The 15,898-nt window shown below is 44.9% G+C and overlaps 1 protein-coding gene across 1 annotated transcript in view; it reads right to left on the bottom strand.

Moving 5' to 3' along the window:
* Window positions 1-15,898, bottom strand: part of COL4A4 (collagen type IV alpha 4 chain) — a gene marked incomplete at its 5' end in the record, with an annotated part of 76,926 nt that overhangs the window by 4,325 nt on the left and 56,703 nt on the right. Inside the window, 7 exons of the mRNA XM_081328538.1 lie at window positions 2,777-3,063; window positions 4,319-4,507; window positions 4,967-5,083; window positions 10,933-11,067; window positions 14,148-14,246; window positions 14,345-14,500; window positions 15,454-15,561. Of these exons, the coding sequence (XP_081184664.1) occupies window positions 2,777-3,063; window positions 4,319-4,507; window positions 4,967-5,083; window positions 10,933-11,067; window positions 14,148-14,246; window positions 14,345-14,500; window positions 15,454-15,561 (1,091 nt within the window). The remainder of the gene's footprint in view (window positions 1-2,776; window positions 3,064-4,318; window positions 4,508-4,966; window positions 5,084-10,932; window positions 11,068-14,147; window positions 14,247-14,344; window positions 14,501-15,453; window positions 15,562-15,898) is intronic.

Below are 15,898 nucleotides of genomic sequence, written 5' to 3'. Positions count from 1 at the left end.
CAACCCCAAAATTATCAAAATATTTTATTTCCTATAGCTGTAGGAAAAGGTGAAATAGACAGGATCAGAAAAAGAAAAGGAGGCAAGGTTGTCGTGCAGGAATACAAACTAATTTGAGGGCTAATCCACATGGAGCTCCATTTCCATCTGTCCTGTTTGCCATCATTCGCTCCCTAGAAACTAAAATGGAAGATCTGTAATGACCTGGCCACGAACAAGGAGCATATATCGAAGTTGTTGCCCCTTTGAGAGCTGTATGCAATAAAATTTCATTTTGATGTATGCCGATTGGTGTACATTCAAAGTGACAATAAAGTAGTTGTTGTAAAATGTAAAGAAAGCCATTTTTTAAGGCTGTAGAGATATTTTAGTTAATTATTTGCTCAGTGGCCAAAGTCAGTGGAATTATGCAATAACTGAAAGAAAGTCCCAAAGGTGCTTTTCAAAAAGGAAAATGGACTTTCTTGGCTTTTTTTCTTTGAAAATGTTTTGTTTTTACCCAAGAAGCTTCTTCAGAATTTCTTGGATGAGAAGTGAAACATTTTCAAAGAAAAAAAAAATAATTCAAAAAAGTCCAGGTGGCTTTTGAACAGCACCTTTGGGGAAAACCATGACCTGGATGATTGAGAACCTCCATAGACAACTGAAGGAAAATAAAACATGCAGATAGTAGCATTTAGTGCATAAAGGCCAATGCGATATGAGTAAATCATATCCATCAGAAACTAAACAATATCATAAAATGTATGTCTATGGAGATTCTCAGTCATCCAGGTCATGGTTTTTACAAAGGTGCTTTTTCAAGAGGCAACTGGACTTTCTTGTTTTTCTTTGAAGACGTTTCACTTCTCATTCAAGAAGCTTCTTCGATTCTGATTGTGCATAATGTATGGCAATCTTTTATTTACATGGAAGAAACCGGTACAAAGCAGTCAACAAATGTAAAAATGCTACCAGACTTCCTTTTGGTAGATGGGCAGCCATGTAAGGTTGAGAAATAAACAAGTGTGAGTGGACAGAGAGAAAACAACAACAAATAGTTGTTTATAGAGTAAATGCATTGGTTTCTGATTGTCATTGCTGCTGCTAAATGTTTTGTAGGTATCTTAGATATTTCAGTACATTGATCTCATTATAACTGATCTGTAACCGATTATGGTAGACTGGAAAACTTACCAATAATTTTTTACATAGGTAGTCCTCACTTAACAACTGCCCTCTTTAGCAGTTTTTAAAGTAATCACAGCATTGAAAAGATAACATTGCATCCGCTCCTTGCATTTATAACTACTGTGTTTCCCTGAAAATAAAACTGGGTCTTATATTAATTTTTGCTCTAAAAGATGCATTAAGGCCAGGGGTGGGATTCAGCCAGTTCTCACCGGGTCAGCAGAACCAGTAGCTAATTTTTGTTGACTTTTTTTATTATTCCCATTTATATCCCGCCCTTCTCCGAAGACTCAGGGCGGCTTACAATCTAAGCACAAATCAATGTGCTTAGCAATAGCCTTCATTCTATGTATATGCCTGCTTATTAGGGCTTTTGGGGCCCCCCAAGCGGCATTATTACAAAGTCAGCTTATTGCCCCCAACAATCTGGGTCCTCATTTTACCTACCTCGGAAGGATGGAAGGCTGAGTCAACCTTGAGCCTGGTGGGATGCGAACCTGCACTAATTGCAGGCAGCTGGTGTTACTTAAGGAGGCATTAGCCCACTGCTCCACCAAGGCAAACTGGCTGAAGCCCTAGCCCATTTTTGCAAGGCCCAGAACAGACCGCCGGAAGTGAGTGGTTGCCACTTCCGGAAATCCGTTCTGAGCCCCAGAAGCCTGCTGCTAACATCGGATGTTCTTGCTTGACAACATAGGGAGATGTAGCCTTCCTTTAACTCATATATTACTAGTGGATGCCTCCCAGTCCCAGAACAGCCCACCGGAAATGTGTGGATGCCACTTATTTTTTAAAAAATAAGAATCAAGTTCATTACATTTATATTGCAGCAATGTTTCATAAGAGAAATATAGAGGTAAATTACTACAATTCCCATTTTTGAATTAAGGTAGATTAAAAGGCTGCTTTACATCTATGGAAATTCTCAGTCATCCAGGTCATGGTTGTCCCAAAGGTGCTTTTCAAAAGGCAACAGGACTTCTTTAGGGTTTTTTTCCTTTGAAAACATTTTGCTTCTCATCCAAGAAGCTTCTTCAGTTCTGAACTGAAAAAGCTTCCTAGATGAGAAGTAAAACATTTTCAAGAACACCCTCCCCCAAGAAAGTACATTTGACTTTTGAAAAGCATTTTTGGATCAGGCTGCTTTATGGTTTACTTCAGAGTTTAATAGTCATATATTTATCAGATAGAATCCAAGTATAAAGTAAGCTCCTGTGATGACTTTAGTAGTGAGTAGTAAAGTATTTAGAAATGAGTACTCTGAAAGCGAGAAACATCTGTTAAGGAACAAATGAAAACTGCAGTTATCAGATCAGTATTACAGGAATTCATACTGGGGGGTTTTAATGACAATATTCCATGTTAGAAAGAGCCGTAGTGGCACAGTGGTTAGAGTGCAGTATTGCAAGCTAACTCTGCTGACTGCCAGGAGTTCAATCCTGACCAGTCAAGGTTGTCTCAGTCTTTCTTCTGAGGTCGATAAAATGAGGACCCAGATTGTTGGGGGCAATATGCTGACTGCTTAGAGAAGATTGGAAAGCACTATGAAGAAATATTTAAATCTAAGTGCTAGTGCTAGTTAGATCATGCTAGTATTCAGCCTTACCATTAAGAATGAGTAACCTATCCAAAGACTTCTCCAGTTTGGTGGACAAGAAGGAATGGATTGATCTTGACTATGAACTGCAACGGCTTGGGCAGGAGCTTCACATACCACACATCGACTAATATAGGGCTGTATTTCTTCATCTGAGAGGGGCATCATGGGCAAAGGAGCTGCACTTGAAAGCCAGTAAGATTTATCATTTCGACTTGCGTAGTAGCAGACTTGGTTGACATTGCAATAGGTAAAAGGCATAGTGCTAAAAACAGGAAGACAGGATCCAGCCAGACCTAAAAAATAATTAATAATCCAAATATTAGCAATATAAATAATTGCTAGAGTAGCTTTATTCCTTATTTCATTTTAGTTCTACAAAACCAGTAAGTGATAAGGATTTTTGATGCATTTACAGAATTTCTAAACAAAAGATAACAATTGTGTCCCAGAATAAACAGCTACACAAATCAGACATTTTTTTTTTGCTTACTGTAGAGACTGAATTTTTAAGTGCAACGTAAACAATTTTACTATGATGGGAATTTTAGAATAAAGATTAAATATTTTCATAACAGAAACTGTACAGTCCATTCGGAGAATATATCTAACGTTTCAAACATTAGATAAGAGTAGAAGAGACTTTTACCTGAATCCCTGATGAAACAGTCCCAGCAGTGTAAATATTTCTGAGATAAATGAACCAACACATGGCACAGACCAAATCAAGTTACCTGTTTTGCTCAACAAACCACCACAACAAGTTTTGATTGCTGATTTATAAAATTCAGCTGATAGGTTACAAATTGCACCCCCAGTATTTTGAAAAAACATCAAGGATGTTGTTATAACCAGTCCTGTAATTTTGATTATATACAGTAAATTTTGCTATTTACCCTTAATTTTTTTAAAAAATGGAAATAGTGGCATTGTCCATAGTAAGATGCTTGACAATTCCATATTTTATATAAATTAAAATGCTAGAAGAAACTTAGCTCATTTTAAAATGTTTGTAGTAACATCAGGATTGTAACATGCTCTCCAAAATCATGCTTAAAACTCTAGTAATGATTGAGGGAGTAGTCAGGCATATAAAATTATTGCAAATAAAACCAAAGATACAACCATTTGGGCATTCCACCTTCAGCAGAGTCAACCTTATAATGAAGGTTCAAGTAGGGGAGCAGAGAGAATAACCATTACATGAAACAAAATGGTACATCACAAAATAGAAAATAGTCCCTATCCTATAACAGTATAGATGGTGGAACAGCATAGATTCAGATTCAGATAGCTATGGCTTATAAGAAAAAGTCTGACAACATTAGTTTTCAAACAAGTTTAACAAATGTCATATATGAAAATGAATGGACAGTCAACTTGTTATTCCTATAAGCTGATCTATAATAATTGAGACTTCATAAAGGGATCTTATGTTTGAAGCTCCCCAACTTTAGCCTAAGACAAAAACTTCAAAAAGATATAATACAACAATTTACAATAAAAGGGCAAAATATTACAACATTTTTGTAAAGATGTTATAATGCTCACCAAGGTCTTGATTATGAGCTTTCTCCTGCCCTTCAAAATACAGCAGGCTGTATCCAGCCCATAATCTTGTCATTCCCTCAGGGCAAAACGGTTCTGTTTCTGACTGACTATGCAAAACAAGCAGGAACCCACTACTCCATTTGGATGCTGATCCTGGTGGTCCTGGAATCCCACTTTGGCCTGGAGGACCTTAAGGAATGGAGATAAGGTAGACAAGTAAGAATCTACATAAAAGGTGGCACCATTTTTTAAAAAAATTACTTTCTAGAATTAGTTTGAAAGTGGATGAGGAGTCTTTATTCCTAAACTTGAAAGTTGTCTGTCTGTCTGTCTGTCTGTCTGTCTGTCTGTCTGTCTGTCTATCTATCTATCTATCTATCTATCTATCTATCTATCTATCTATCTATCTCTGTCTATCTATTTAACTATCATGGTCAATAAGATGGCAGGTTTCTGAAAATTATACAGAGATTTGACCTCAAAAATGTAAAGAACTCAGTTTCTGCTCCTATGGGACAAAAACATCAGGATGCAGGTTCAATATTTCCAAGTAAAAAAATCACAGTCACCAATATTTATTATCTAAATATTATCCATTTGCAAAATAAATATACTTCTAAAAGAGGAGCAAATAAAGTAGAGTAGAACCTTGTGGCCCTGTGTTTCCTTTTTCTCCCACGTCACCTTGATCACCATGAGGTCCGGGTGGTCCGAGCGAGCCTTCTAGCCCTTGCTCACCTAATGAACCATCTTCTCCTTTATTTCCTAAAATATATCACATTTATTTGAGAATAGATATAATTCCACATTATGCATACATAACTATCCCCTCTTCTGTCTCTAGAACAAGCGACAGACTCCTATTGTTGATACTGCAAGCTTTCTGATGATTAAACTTACATTTGGCATCACACTGTGGAAATATAACACTTTACATCAATGTTTTTTTTAAAAATTTGGCAACTTTAAGATGCATGGAGTTCAACTCCCAGAGTTCCCCAGCAAGGATGGAGAACTCCACATATTTTAAAGTTGCCAAGTTTGAAAACAGTGCTTTGATGTTAAGTGGAATAAGAAATTTGGTTCAGTGGACAGAAGACTGTAAAAATGTGTGACATAAAGCTGGAGGTAAAATGAAGGTGCACAAACATAGGGACAGGCCAGTTGTCAACTCCTCGTCTTCGCCGGATCGACAAGCCCACAGGAAAAACCACAACGAAGTACGGATGACTGGAAAGAGTACCTTTAATAGCAGGATCTCTATACCTTAACAAAGTCAGCGTTGAGAGCCACACGCTCTCAACGCACCTTTTATTCTGAATCTGTAACTAGGTAGCAGCCCCAGCCCTAGACTCCACCCCTCCCCCGTGCAGACCAGCATCCGCCTGGCCTGCATAAATTGGTACCAGTTCATCCGCAACCCCGTTCTGTACGGCCTGTACCTTCTCTGGGCCGAGAGGAGGGATAAGAGCTTGCACCACCTCCTCCCGCTGGTTGTCATACTGCGGAAGCCGAGAGAGGGCATCCGCCAGGAAATTCTTCCCCCCTGGGACGTATTTCAGGGTAAACCTAAACCGCCTGAAGTACAAGGCCCACCGTACATGCTTAGGGGCCAACTTACGTGGGGATTGCAGGGCTTCTAGATTCCTATGGTCCGTCCATACTTCGAAGGGCTTTTCTGCCCCCTCTAGAAGATGCCGCCACGTCTCCAACGCCCACCGAACGGCGTAGGCCTCCTTCTCCCAGATAGCCCAGGTGCGTTCGGTGGTTGATAGCTTTTTAGACGCGTAAGCACAGGGTTGCAACGCACCTTTACTGTTGTGCTGCAAAAGGACAGCTCCAACTGCCACGTCGCTAGCATCTACTTGCACGACGTATGGCGCTGCTGGGTCAGGGTGCAGGAGTATGGGCTCTCGGGTGAACAGACCTTTTAAGGACTCGAAGGCCCGTTGACAGTCTACGGTCCACGATACCCGCAACCCAGGCCGTGGTTTCACCGCCAACTTCTTGGTTTTTAGCAAGTCTGTTAATGGAAGAGCCACTGCAGCAAATGATGGTATAAATTGGCGGTAAAAATTGGCAAACCCCAGGAAGCTCTGTAGCTGCCGTCTGGTCCCCGGGGCTTGCCACTGCAGTATAGCCTCCACTTTCTTTGGATCCATTGCAATCCCGGCTGCCGAGACCCGATAGCCTAAGTAGTCCAGTCGAGACGCGTGAAATTCACATTTTGACAATTTCACGTACAATCGTGCTTCTAAGAGTTTCCGCAGAACTTGGCGCACAAGGGCAACGTGTTGGTCCATAGTCTCCGTATAAATAAGGATGTCGTCCAGATACACGAGCACCCCCCTGTATAAATGCTCATGCAACACTTGATTTATTAGTTGCATGAAAACGGCAGGGGCCCCCTGGAGACCGAAAGGCATTACGCGAAATTGGTAGCTGCCCAACGGGCAGTTGAACGCTGTTTTCCACTCGTCGCCTCTCTTGATTCGCACCCGATAATAGGCTTCGCGTAAGTCCAAGCGGGTAAACACCCTCCCCTTAGCCAAGTGGGACAACATGTCTTTCATTAGGGGTAGCGGGTACAAATGTTCAACACATACTGCGTTGACCCCCCGGTAGTCCACACAAAGCCGCAGGCCCCCGTCCTTCTTTTCCCTGAAAAGAACTGGTGCTGCCATCCGCGAGCGAGCTGGTTGTATGAACCCCCGTGCGAGGTTCTTGTCAATGTAGTTCCGGAGTTCTGTCATCTCCCGTGGGGTCATGGCATACATCCGGGGCTTGGGAAGTTTGACCCCCGGCTCCAGCTCGGTCGCGCAGTCCGTCGGTCGATGAGGAGGCAGGAGGTCGCATTCCTGCTCGCTGAACACTTCGAGGAATTCGGCGTACTCTGGTGGTACGTGTACTTCTGCCCCAGCCCTGCACCTCTCCTCCAGCTTCCCTGGCGGGCCAGACGGCCCTAGCTGCTCATGATCAGGGGGCTGTGGCCCAACCCCTAGGCGGAGGTGTCGACAACCCCCCTCCCACCAGATGGTCGGGCCCCACCTATCCAGCCACGTTAGCCCCAGAATCACCTCCTCCGTCATGGAGGGCACCACGATGAACCGTAACCGTTCCCAGTGCTCCCCCATATCCAGCCGCACGAGTTCTGTGACATGGGTGATAGGTACCCCCCCCAGAAGGGACCCATCCACCTGCTGGAACCATATTGGATTCCTTAGCCGTACCACCCTAACACCCAGTTTAGCCACCACCTTCCGGCTGATTAGACACCTCGTGCTGCCCGAATCAATCAAAGCCTTAACCACCACCACCTCCCCCGTGGCGGGGTTTGTTAACGTAACCGGAACTGCAAATGGGATAACCGAGGCACTTACCATGGGGTCCTCCTCTGGTCTCTCCCCATGCCCGTACAACTCCACGTCTACATCGACGCCACTGTCCCCTTCCGTTTGGCCGTCTCCTCCTGGTGTTAACTCCACGGCCTGCCGAGAAGCCCGGGAACGCTCTGCAAAGCGCCCGGGGGTTGTGCCCCTTGCCGGGGTTGCTGCCGCGACCATCCGGGACGCAGGTATTGGGCAGGCGGCCACGCGGTGCCCTGGTTGATCGCACCTGAAGCACCGCAAAACGGATCGCGGGGGCTGGGCAGTAGGACCCAGCGACGAAGGCGACGGCTTCTGCACCTGGCCCTGTGCCCTTGGCGGGACCTGACAGGAGTCTCCTACAGGCCGTACACGACGTTGACAACTCCGTAAGGCCACATCCAGCTCAACCGCGACCCGCAGCCAGTCTTGAAGCCTGGAAGGAATTCCACGGACGATACAAGCCCGGAGGAGGTGATCATCCAGACCGGCCCGGAATTGGTGAACCAGCATCCTTTCTGGCCAGGAACTGAGCCTGCCGGCCACTTCACGGAAGTCCTGCACATAAACTGTCGCTGGACGGCCGTTCTGCCGCAGGCCAACGATCTCAGCCTCCGCTCGATGCGTGCGTGTCACATCCTCGAAGCGTATTCGCAGAGCTTCGAGGAAAAGGCCGACGTCCCCCAATTCACGGGCACGGTCGCCGTAGAGGTTCGCCACCCAAGCCGCCGCCTCCCCTTGCAATGCCGTAGTGATGGCCATCACCATCCCCCACTGGGATGTATACAAAGGACCATACTGGTCCAGATGGTGGATGGCTTGTCCAAGAAACAGGGCCAAACGATCGGGGTTGCCATCAAAGGTTACAGGCAACGGTGGTGGGCCCCAGCCCGCAGGCCCTCCCCAAGGACCTGCCGGGCCTCCCAGCCCCTGTGCAACCCCTGGTTGTTGCCAACCCAGTATTCCTGCGGGTACAGCACCCCCCAGTCTTGTTCTACCAGGTCCTGGGGGGCCCAAGTCAGGAGCAGCCGCCGGTCCCGGCAGCGAAAGGCCCGGGACCTGCGGGGTACCAGGAGCCTGCGGGGCCCGGAAGCGGGGACTCGCCAAGCGGAACCGGGTTTGGCTTCTGCGCTCCTGGTCGGCCCTGGTTTGTGCCCATCTACCGGTCTCCAGGTCACTGTCACTAGGGGTCCACGGCCGAGGTTCTCCAAAATGGTCCCTCAGGATGTCCATCGTGTAGCTGCCAGGAGCCGTGGTGTAGCTCCACTCCTCTCCTCCTTCGTCGGTGGCACGACGCTCTCTCCACTCCCAGAGGGACCCCTTCCCTCTGGACGGTTGGTTCTGTCCAGCCACTGGCCGACTCAAAACAGGGCTGAGCCACCAATCCCCAGGCTTCTCCTGAGCAGCTGGTTCCGAGGCCTCAGCTTCCTTTGGCGCTGGTCCAAGGTCCCGGACCTTAGGCCGAACCACAGGTGGGACCTCTGCCAAGTCCCCCCCCTCAGGAGGCACAGCAACCCCAGCGGGCCCCTCCTCTCCTGCCACAGGCACCCCACCCTGGGTCCCTTCAGCCATGGAGGCAGGCAGGAATCAAAGCCCAACAGGAGGAGCGCTGTGCTAATTCAACGCTGACTTACTGTCAACTCCTCGTCTTCGCCGGATCGACAAGCCCGCAGGAAAAACCACGACGAAGTACGGATGACTGGAAAGAGTACCTTTAATAGCAGGATCTCTATACCTTAACAAAGTCAGCGTTGAGAGCCACACGCTCTCAACGCACCTTTTATTCTGAATCTGTAACTAGGTAGCAGCCCCACCCCTAGACTCCACCCCTCCCCCGTGCAGACCAGCATCCGCCTGGCCTGCGTAAATACTCCACCCCCCTACTCCTTCAACCCACGCCCAGCTCCCTCCACCGGCACCGTGCTTCCCAGCGTGAAGGTAAGTACAAGCCCACCCCCCTCCTAACAACCTGAGCGTGCTCCCCTCCACCAATGCATCTCCCCGCGCCACCCCCATGACCCCCTGGCAGCCCCCAAGGTCCGGGTGCAGCTGTTCAGCACCCCGCGTCGCTGCCGGCGTGTCTGCAGTAACAGCCACCGGGTCCGTAAGGCCATCGCCCATAGTCACAACCGCCAGGCCGTCGTCAGCTCTAGAAAGTGTTATGCTGCTTCCGCGGCCGTCCGTGGCTGTTTTGGACCGTCGCTCAGCTGACCGAGCTGCACGAGTATCAGCGGGCATCCCTGGCCGCCCCTCAGTGCCTGCCCGCCTGGCAGCTGACTGTGCCGGCGCGGGCCGTCTCCCTGCTGGCTGCCCCGGCGTAGCCATCCTGCAGCCACTCACGACCGCCCTCAGCCACCTCCCAGATTGCGGCACGCTTGTGGGTCCGGCGCTCGCCCGCCGGACAGCTGGAAGGTGTGGGCGCGGCTGGGCTCTTGGCGTCGCACGGCTGCTCGCCCGCCGGACAGCTGAGGAGCTTGGGAGCGGCTGGGCCTTCGGCGGCGTGCGGCTGCTTCCCCCCCCGCCAGCTGGTGAGTTTGGGAGCGGCTGGGCTTTCGGCGACGATCGGCTGCTCGCCCGCCGGTCAGCTGGGGGGCTTGGGGGCGGCTGGGCTTTCGGCGACGAACGGCAGCTCGCCCGCCGGACAGCTGACGAGCGTGGGCGTGGCCGCTGCTGTTGCCGAGGGCTGCGAGCCGAATCCCCCTCCCGGCAAGTTTGTCGAACCCAAAGGGCTCGACACCAGTCTTAGATAAATATTTTATTTATTTAGTTGTATCCAACCTTTAATATTTTTACAAATAACTCAAGGTGGAGAACATATCCAAACACACCTTCCACCTCCTATTTTCCTTTAAAACAACAGCCCTGTCAGGTGGATTAGGCTGAGAGAGTGTGACTGGTCCAAAGTCACCCAGCTGGCTTTCATGGCTAAGACAGGACTTGAACGTAGAGTCTTTCTAGCCAGATGCCTTAACTACTAGATCAAACTGGCTCTCACACATATACTTTGGTATGCGTAACATGTCCAACTACAGAATATTACCAAAGTGTGGGTCCTAAAAAGTTCAGGCTTTCTGTGTTAGCAGTTGGGGACATTTTAGGTTAAGACACCCATTTTATTCCTTAAACCCATTTCCAAAACAGAAAAGTGACCACTTTGCCCAACCCTAACTTGGGAAAATACATAGTAAAGATTTTTGAGACTCTCCCTCTTCCTTATTACATAGTTTCTGAATTCATACAATCTTTTACCTGGAGGTCCAGGAAAGCCAATTGGCCCTCTTAATCCTACAAAGCCTGGAGGTCCTCGTGGGCCTAATACTCCAGGAGGCCCTGGAATCTTAGGACATGATGAATAATCAACTCTTCCAGGTTCTCCTGGGACACCTGAAATAAGCAGCATTAAATATCTTATTAAGAGTGCATTAGATACCAACATGAAGAAATTCTTCTAATGTTTGACCAATGTTCTTTTATTTTATATTATTTGTTGGTTGGTTGGTTGGTTGGTTTGTTTATTTATTTATTTATTATTTTTATTTATTTATTTACTAGATTTATGTGCTGCCCATCTTATCTAAAAGTGATTCAGTGGAAAGGAAATAAAAATAAAGAAATGATTATGAGGATTACACTGTGCTCATACATTGTGATCAACCTGAATTTGCTTCAGCAACTGCATTTAAGGTGAAGTGATATTATTGAACAAGGTTATAGACAAACTGTGCATTAAATACTGGCTCCTACACCTGGAGATAAATGAATGTAGTTATTAAACCTGAACAAATGTTTGGGTAGGGGTTCTTCAGGGAGAAGTCTTTCTGGATTCGCAGCTCTTGCTTCAAGGAGCAGGTGGCAGCTGTGGCAATAGAGGCATTGGCACAAATTCAACTTATGTACCAACTGCACTCATTCCTGGATCAGTCAATGAACAGTCAACTCATGCTTTGGTCACCTCACATATGGACTCTTGCAGTGTATTCTACATGGGACTGCCTTTAAAGAACACTCAGGAGCTACATAAATGAGTTATGGGCATGTCCTAGTATACCCATGTAACACCTCTGATTTATGAATTACACAATAGGTTTATAGGTGTAATTCAAGATGCTCACTATGATTAATAAAGGCCTTCATGGCATATGGCCTGGTTTTCCGAAGACTCATCAGCTATGTGCCAACTGTATTGTTCTTCCCATCCTGTTTAAGCTGGCAGTGATGACCTACTTCAAATCCATTGATTAAACTGTATCAATTTAAACATTGCCTGCCTATGGAAGAATATTGCCCTCTCCAAGATCTATATGGCACCTACCATCACCTTAGTTAAACGAACCTTTAAAGTCTAGCTCTCCACCCAGGCTTTGGTCTAGGATGAATAGCAGCACTCTCGAGGAAGTGGTTTAGGAAAAAGAGGTATGCTTATTTTGCTCTTTTTGAATGTTCATCACCCTTTTTCTGATTTGTACTGTTATAAGCCAAGTGGTCTTACAAATTTGATAAATAAATAAACAGCATCATCACACAAATTTTCTCAATATCTTCTCCTTTCTCCCTCTGATTTCCAAACATCATGCAATACTAGGGAAAGACATGTCTTTAAAGAGAGAGGTGCAATCATTTTGCCCCTGTAGACCTTTTTCCTAATTTTTTTGCAAAGCATTCTACAGTCCTGTTATTTATTTATTTCTGTGCAGCACTGAGATAAAAATTTACATAACTTCTTCCAAGGAATTGCCTTTGCCAGTACTTGGTCCTGTCCCTGACATCAGTAAAGCAGCGAGAGATTAAAAGTGTTTTGAATAGCCTATTTAACTTCTATGGTCAAGAGGAATGTTATTAGAATGTTTTAATTAACACAACAGAATGAGATTTAAGGATAAATGTGAAATCAACAAGCACTCAAGAAAATACTTTCTTTAGCTCACCTCTGTAACCTAGTAGAATAAAGGCCAAGGATCAGATCATGACAGCCATTTCACATGTAGGAAGAAAATCATAGAGACAGATTAATTAAGGATAGTGTTCCTCAACCTTAACAAGTTGAATCAATCAATCAGAATAGTGCTGGAAGGTACCTTGGAAGTCTTCTAGTCCAACCCCCTGCTCAAGCAGGAGACCCTATACCTGTGGTCCCCAACTTTTCCAGCCTGGCAGCCCAGCCCGGTGTGATGGGAGGAATGTGAATGGCACATGCTCAGCTTCATTTGTGCTAGTGGTGTGCATGTGCTTTCCACTTGTGCAAACGGAGTGCTCGCACTTGAAGCTCCACTCATGTGAGTTGAGGCACTTGTGCTTGCAAAGCTCCACTCGTGCAACTTCATTCAAATGAATGGAGCTTTGTGTGCAAGTGAACATGCCCTCTGCTTGCAAAGCTCCACTCGTGCAACTCCATTCAAATGAATGGAGCTTTGTGTGCAAGTGAACATGCCCTCTGCTTGTATGAATGGAGCTTTGTGTGTGCATGTGCTTGCCCACCATTCAGGCAAGTGAAGCTTCATGCACATGCACTTGCCCATTTCTTCCATGGCCTCATTTTGAACAGGCTGCTGCTTGGTAGTGGGCCGCAGCCTGAGAGTTGAGGACCCCCTGCCCAATATCATTTCAGACAGGTGGCTCTCCAGTCTCTTCTTCAAAACCTGCAGTGATGAAGTACCCACAACTTCTGAAGGCAAGCTGTTCCACTGCTTAATTATTCTCACTGTTAGGAAATTTCTCCTTAATTCCAGGTTGCACCTTTCCTCGATTAGTTTCCATCCATTATTTCTTGTCTTACTTCTGGTGCTTTAAGTTGACCCCCTCTTCTTTGTAGCAGCTCCTCAAATACTGGAATACTGTTATCGTGTCACTACTAGTCCTTTTCTCTAGACTGGCCATACCCAATTCCTGCAACCATTCTTCATATGTTTTTGTCTTCAGGCCTTTAGTCATCTTAGTTGATTTAAGATGTGTGGACTCCCATAATCATCAGAGTTGACATTCACCCATCTTAGAATTGATAAGGTTGAGAAACACTGGTATAGAAATACAACAAGAACTGCTATGACCTGAAGTGTGAGCTCAAGATTTTGCTATCTTAGAAAAAGCAGCAAACAGAATTTGCTTCCCATAAACTCAGAGCGACTTAATACCTAGAATTAGTTAATGTATTCACTCCTGAGAATTAAAATTCAGCAACACTCAACCTCTACTGGCAATAAAAATGAAATTATAATAAAATAAATCCAATGTGCTTCCCTTTCAGTCAGCTGCTTGAGATGACTCAACCTAATGGCACAATCAGGCTAACACATCTGGTTTCTTCTTTCATTGTAACAGTAGGAGAAAAAAATATGAGTTATCTATCTAAATTGACTTTGAATTTTTATCACTGGATTAAAAATTACTTTTATATATTGTAATTTGATAATCATGTAATTTGAACTGTGAATTCAGAACAAAAAAATGCCTGAAATGTTAAGGCTTACCTTTATGGCCCACAGGGCCAGTTGGACCCTGAAGACCTTGAGCCCCAGGGTCTCCAGGAACACCAGGCAATCCTTGCAGACCAGGCTTCCCCATTAGACCTCAACAATGAGAAAGAGAGATCAGTGCCACACCTCTACTACTGGAAATTTCTAATCCAAAATTTAAATCTGTACTAAACTAGTAATTTCAAACATACCCTTTGAGCCTTTTCTTCCTTGGTTTCCTGGAATACCCTTAGTTCCCTGTTTACCACATGGACCAGGAACGCCAGGTAGGCCCAAAGTACCAGAGTCCCCTGGATCTCCTTTGATAAGTACTATTTTTCCTGGAGGCCCAGGATTGCCTGGAGGGCCTGAAATAAAAATTAAAATGTTTGGTAACAAATATCAACATTTTTAATATCACAAATATACTTTTGATTCATCAAAAGTAGTAACTTTCAGTATCACAACAGAATGTTCAATTCCCAATTTATTTATTAAATGTGTTTGCCACCAACTTGCTTTAAGGATTCACCAACCAGATGAAAAAGTGGAATTACATAAAAAGGATTGCTGTAAAAGGTTTTGCAGAACTTCTCTGTGCCCCCAGAGTATACTATTCTGTTCAGAGTATTAAACATTTCTTTAAAGTACTTGGGTCCAAGTTAAATCTTGCTGGATAATCAGTTTTGCTGTTAAAATCAAATGCAAGCAAGCAACCTGTCATGGTTCCGATGAATGAGGCAAATCAAACAGATTGGAGGCATATTATTTATCTAAAAAGTCTTAGTAATGAAATGAAACATCAGCACTCATGGAGGGATGCCAGAATCTGAAATCTCCTCCCCCCCAAACCCATCATAACACACACACAATCCCCACCCTTATCTACACGTCATAAATCACATTATCCAATTAGTTTTACATATGAGGGTTCACTTCCCATTCTGTACACGAGGCTTTTTGTAATCTTATCACAACTTACGGGTGATTCCTCCCTCCCAAATGAAGCAATTAAAATAACAGGTTGTCTCTTATATCGTCAGTGCAAAAACAATGTTTGCAGCATTGAGACAAGCAGGCAATTCATCTGTAACAATGCTTAAAAGCCACTATTGCCCCCAAAGCTTCTCAGTTGCAATACAATACAAACCCAGTAAAAGACCCACTTTTTGATTAGAGTCTTGAAAGAGAGGATCCTCTTTACTTCTAGTATGGATTTTAAAAAATGTTCCCTAAGAGAATTTCTGGAGGAAGTCAAATGATTTTAAATGGTTCAATCTACTTTTGCATTTCTGTTATTCAAATACTGCTGTAGAAGTACCTCTAATGCCATCTGAACCCGCTGGACCTTGGTCTCCTGGAAAGCCACAAGTTCTGTTTTCAGGAGGCTGTCCCATATGGCCAGGAGAACCAGAAACACCTGGCTTACCTGCAAGGAAAAAAAAAGAATAAAAATAAAATATTAACCCTGGCCATGTTTTATAGATTTCCTTTCTCCTATCACATTTATTTAAGAAAAGGTACATATTGCACATCTATTGTTTTAATTACTATGCAAAAAGTGACAATATGAGAATTCAATAAATTATTACTGCAGCTTTTGAAACAATCAAGACATTGTTTATCAACTGGCTATGGAACTGTGATACGTACATTTGACTTAATTTACCTTACTCATTCACTAAGAATCTCTGACTCTGGAATAGAGAACACAAAATGACACTCTTGCGCTTTCTAACTGTGAGGAAAAGAATGATGTGAAATGA

Source organism: Vipera berus, assembly GCF_964194415.1.
Source record: "Vipera berus genome assembly, chromosome: 5".
Classification (NCBI taxonomy): Eukaryota; Metazoa; Chordata; class Lepidosauria; order Squamata; family Viperidae; genus Vipera; species Vipera berus.
The sequence above is the reverse complement of the archived record's forward strand: the minus strand, read 5'-3'. Positions and strand labels throughout refer to the sequence as shown.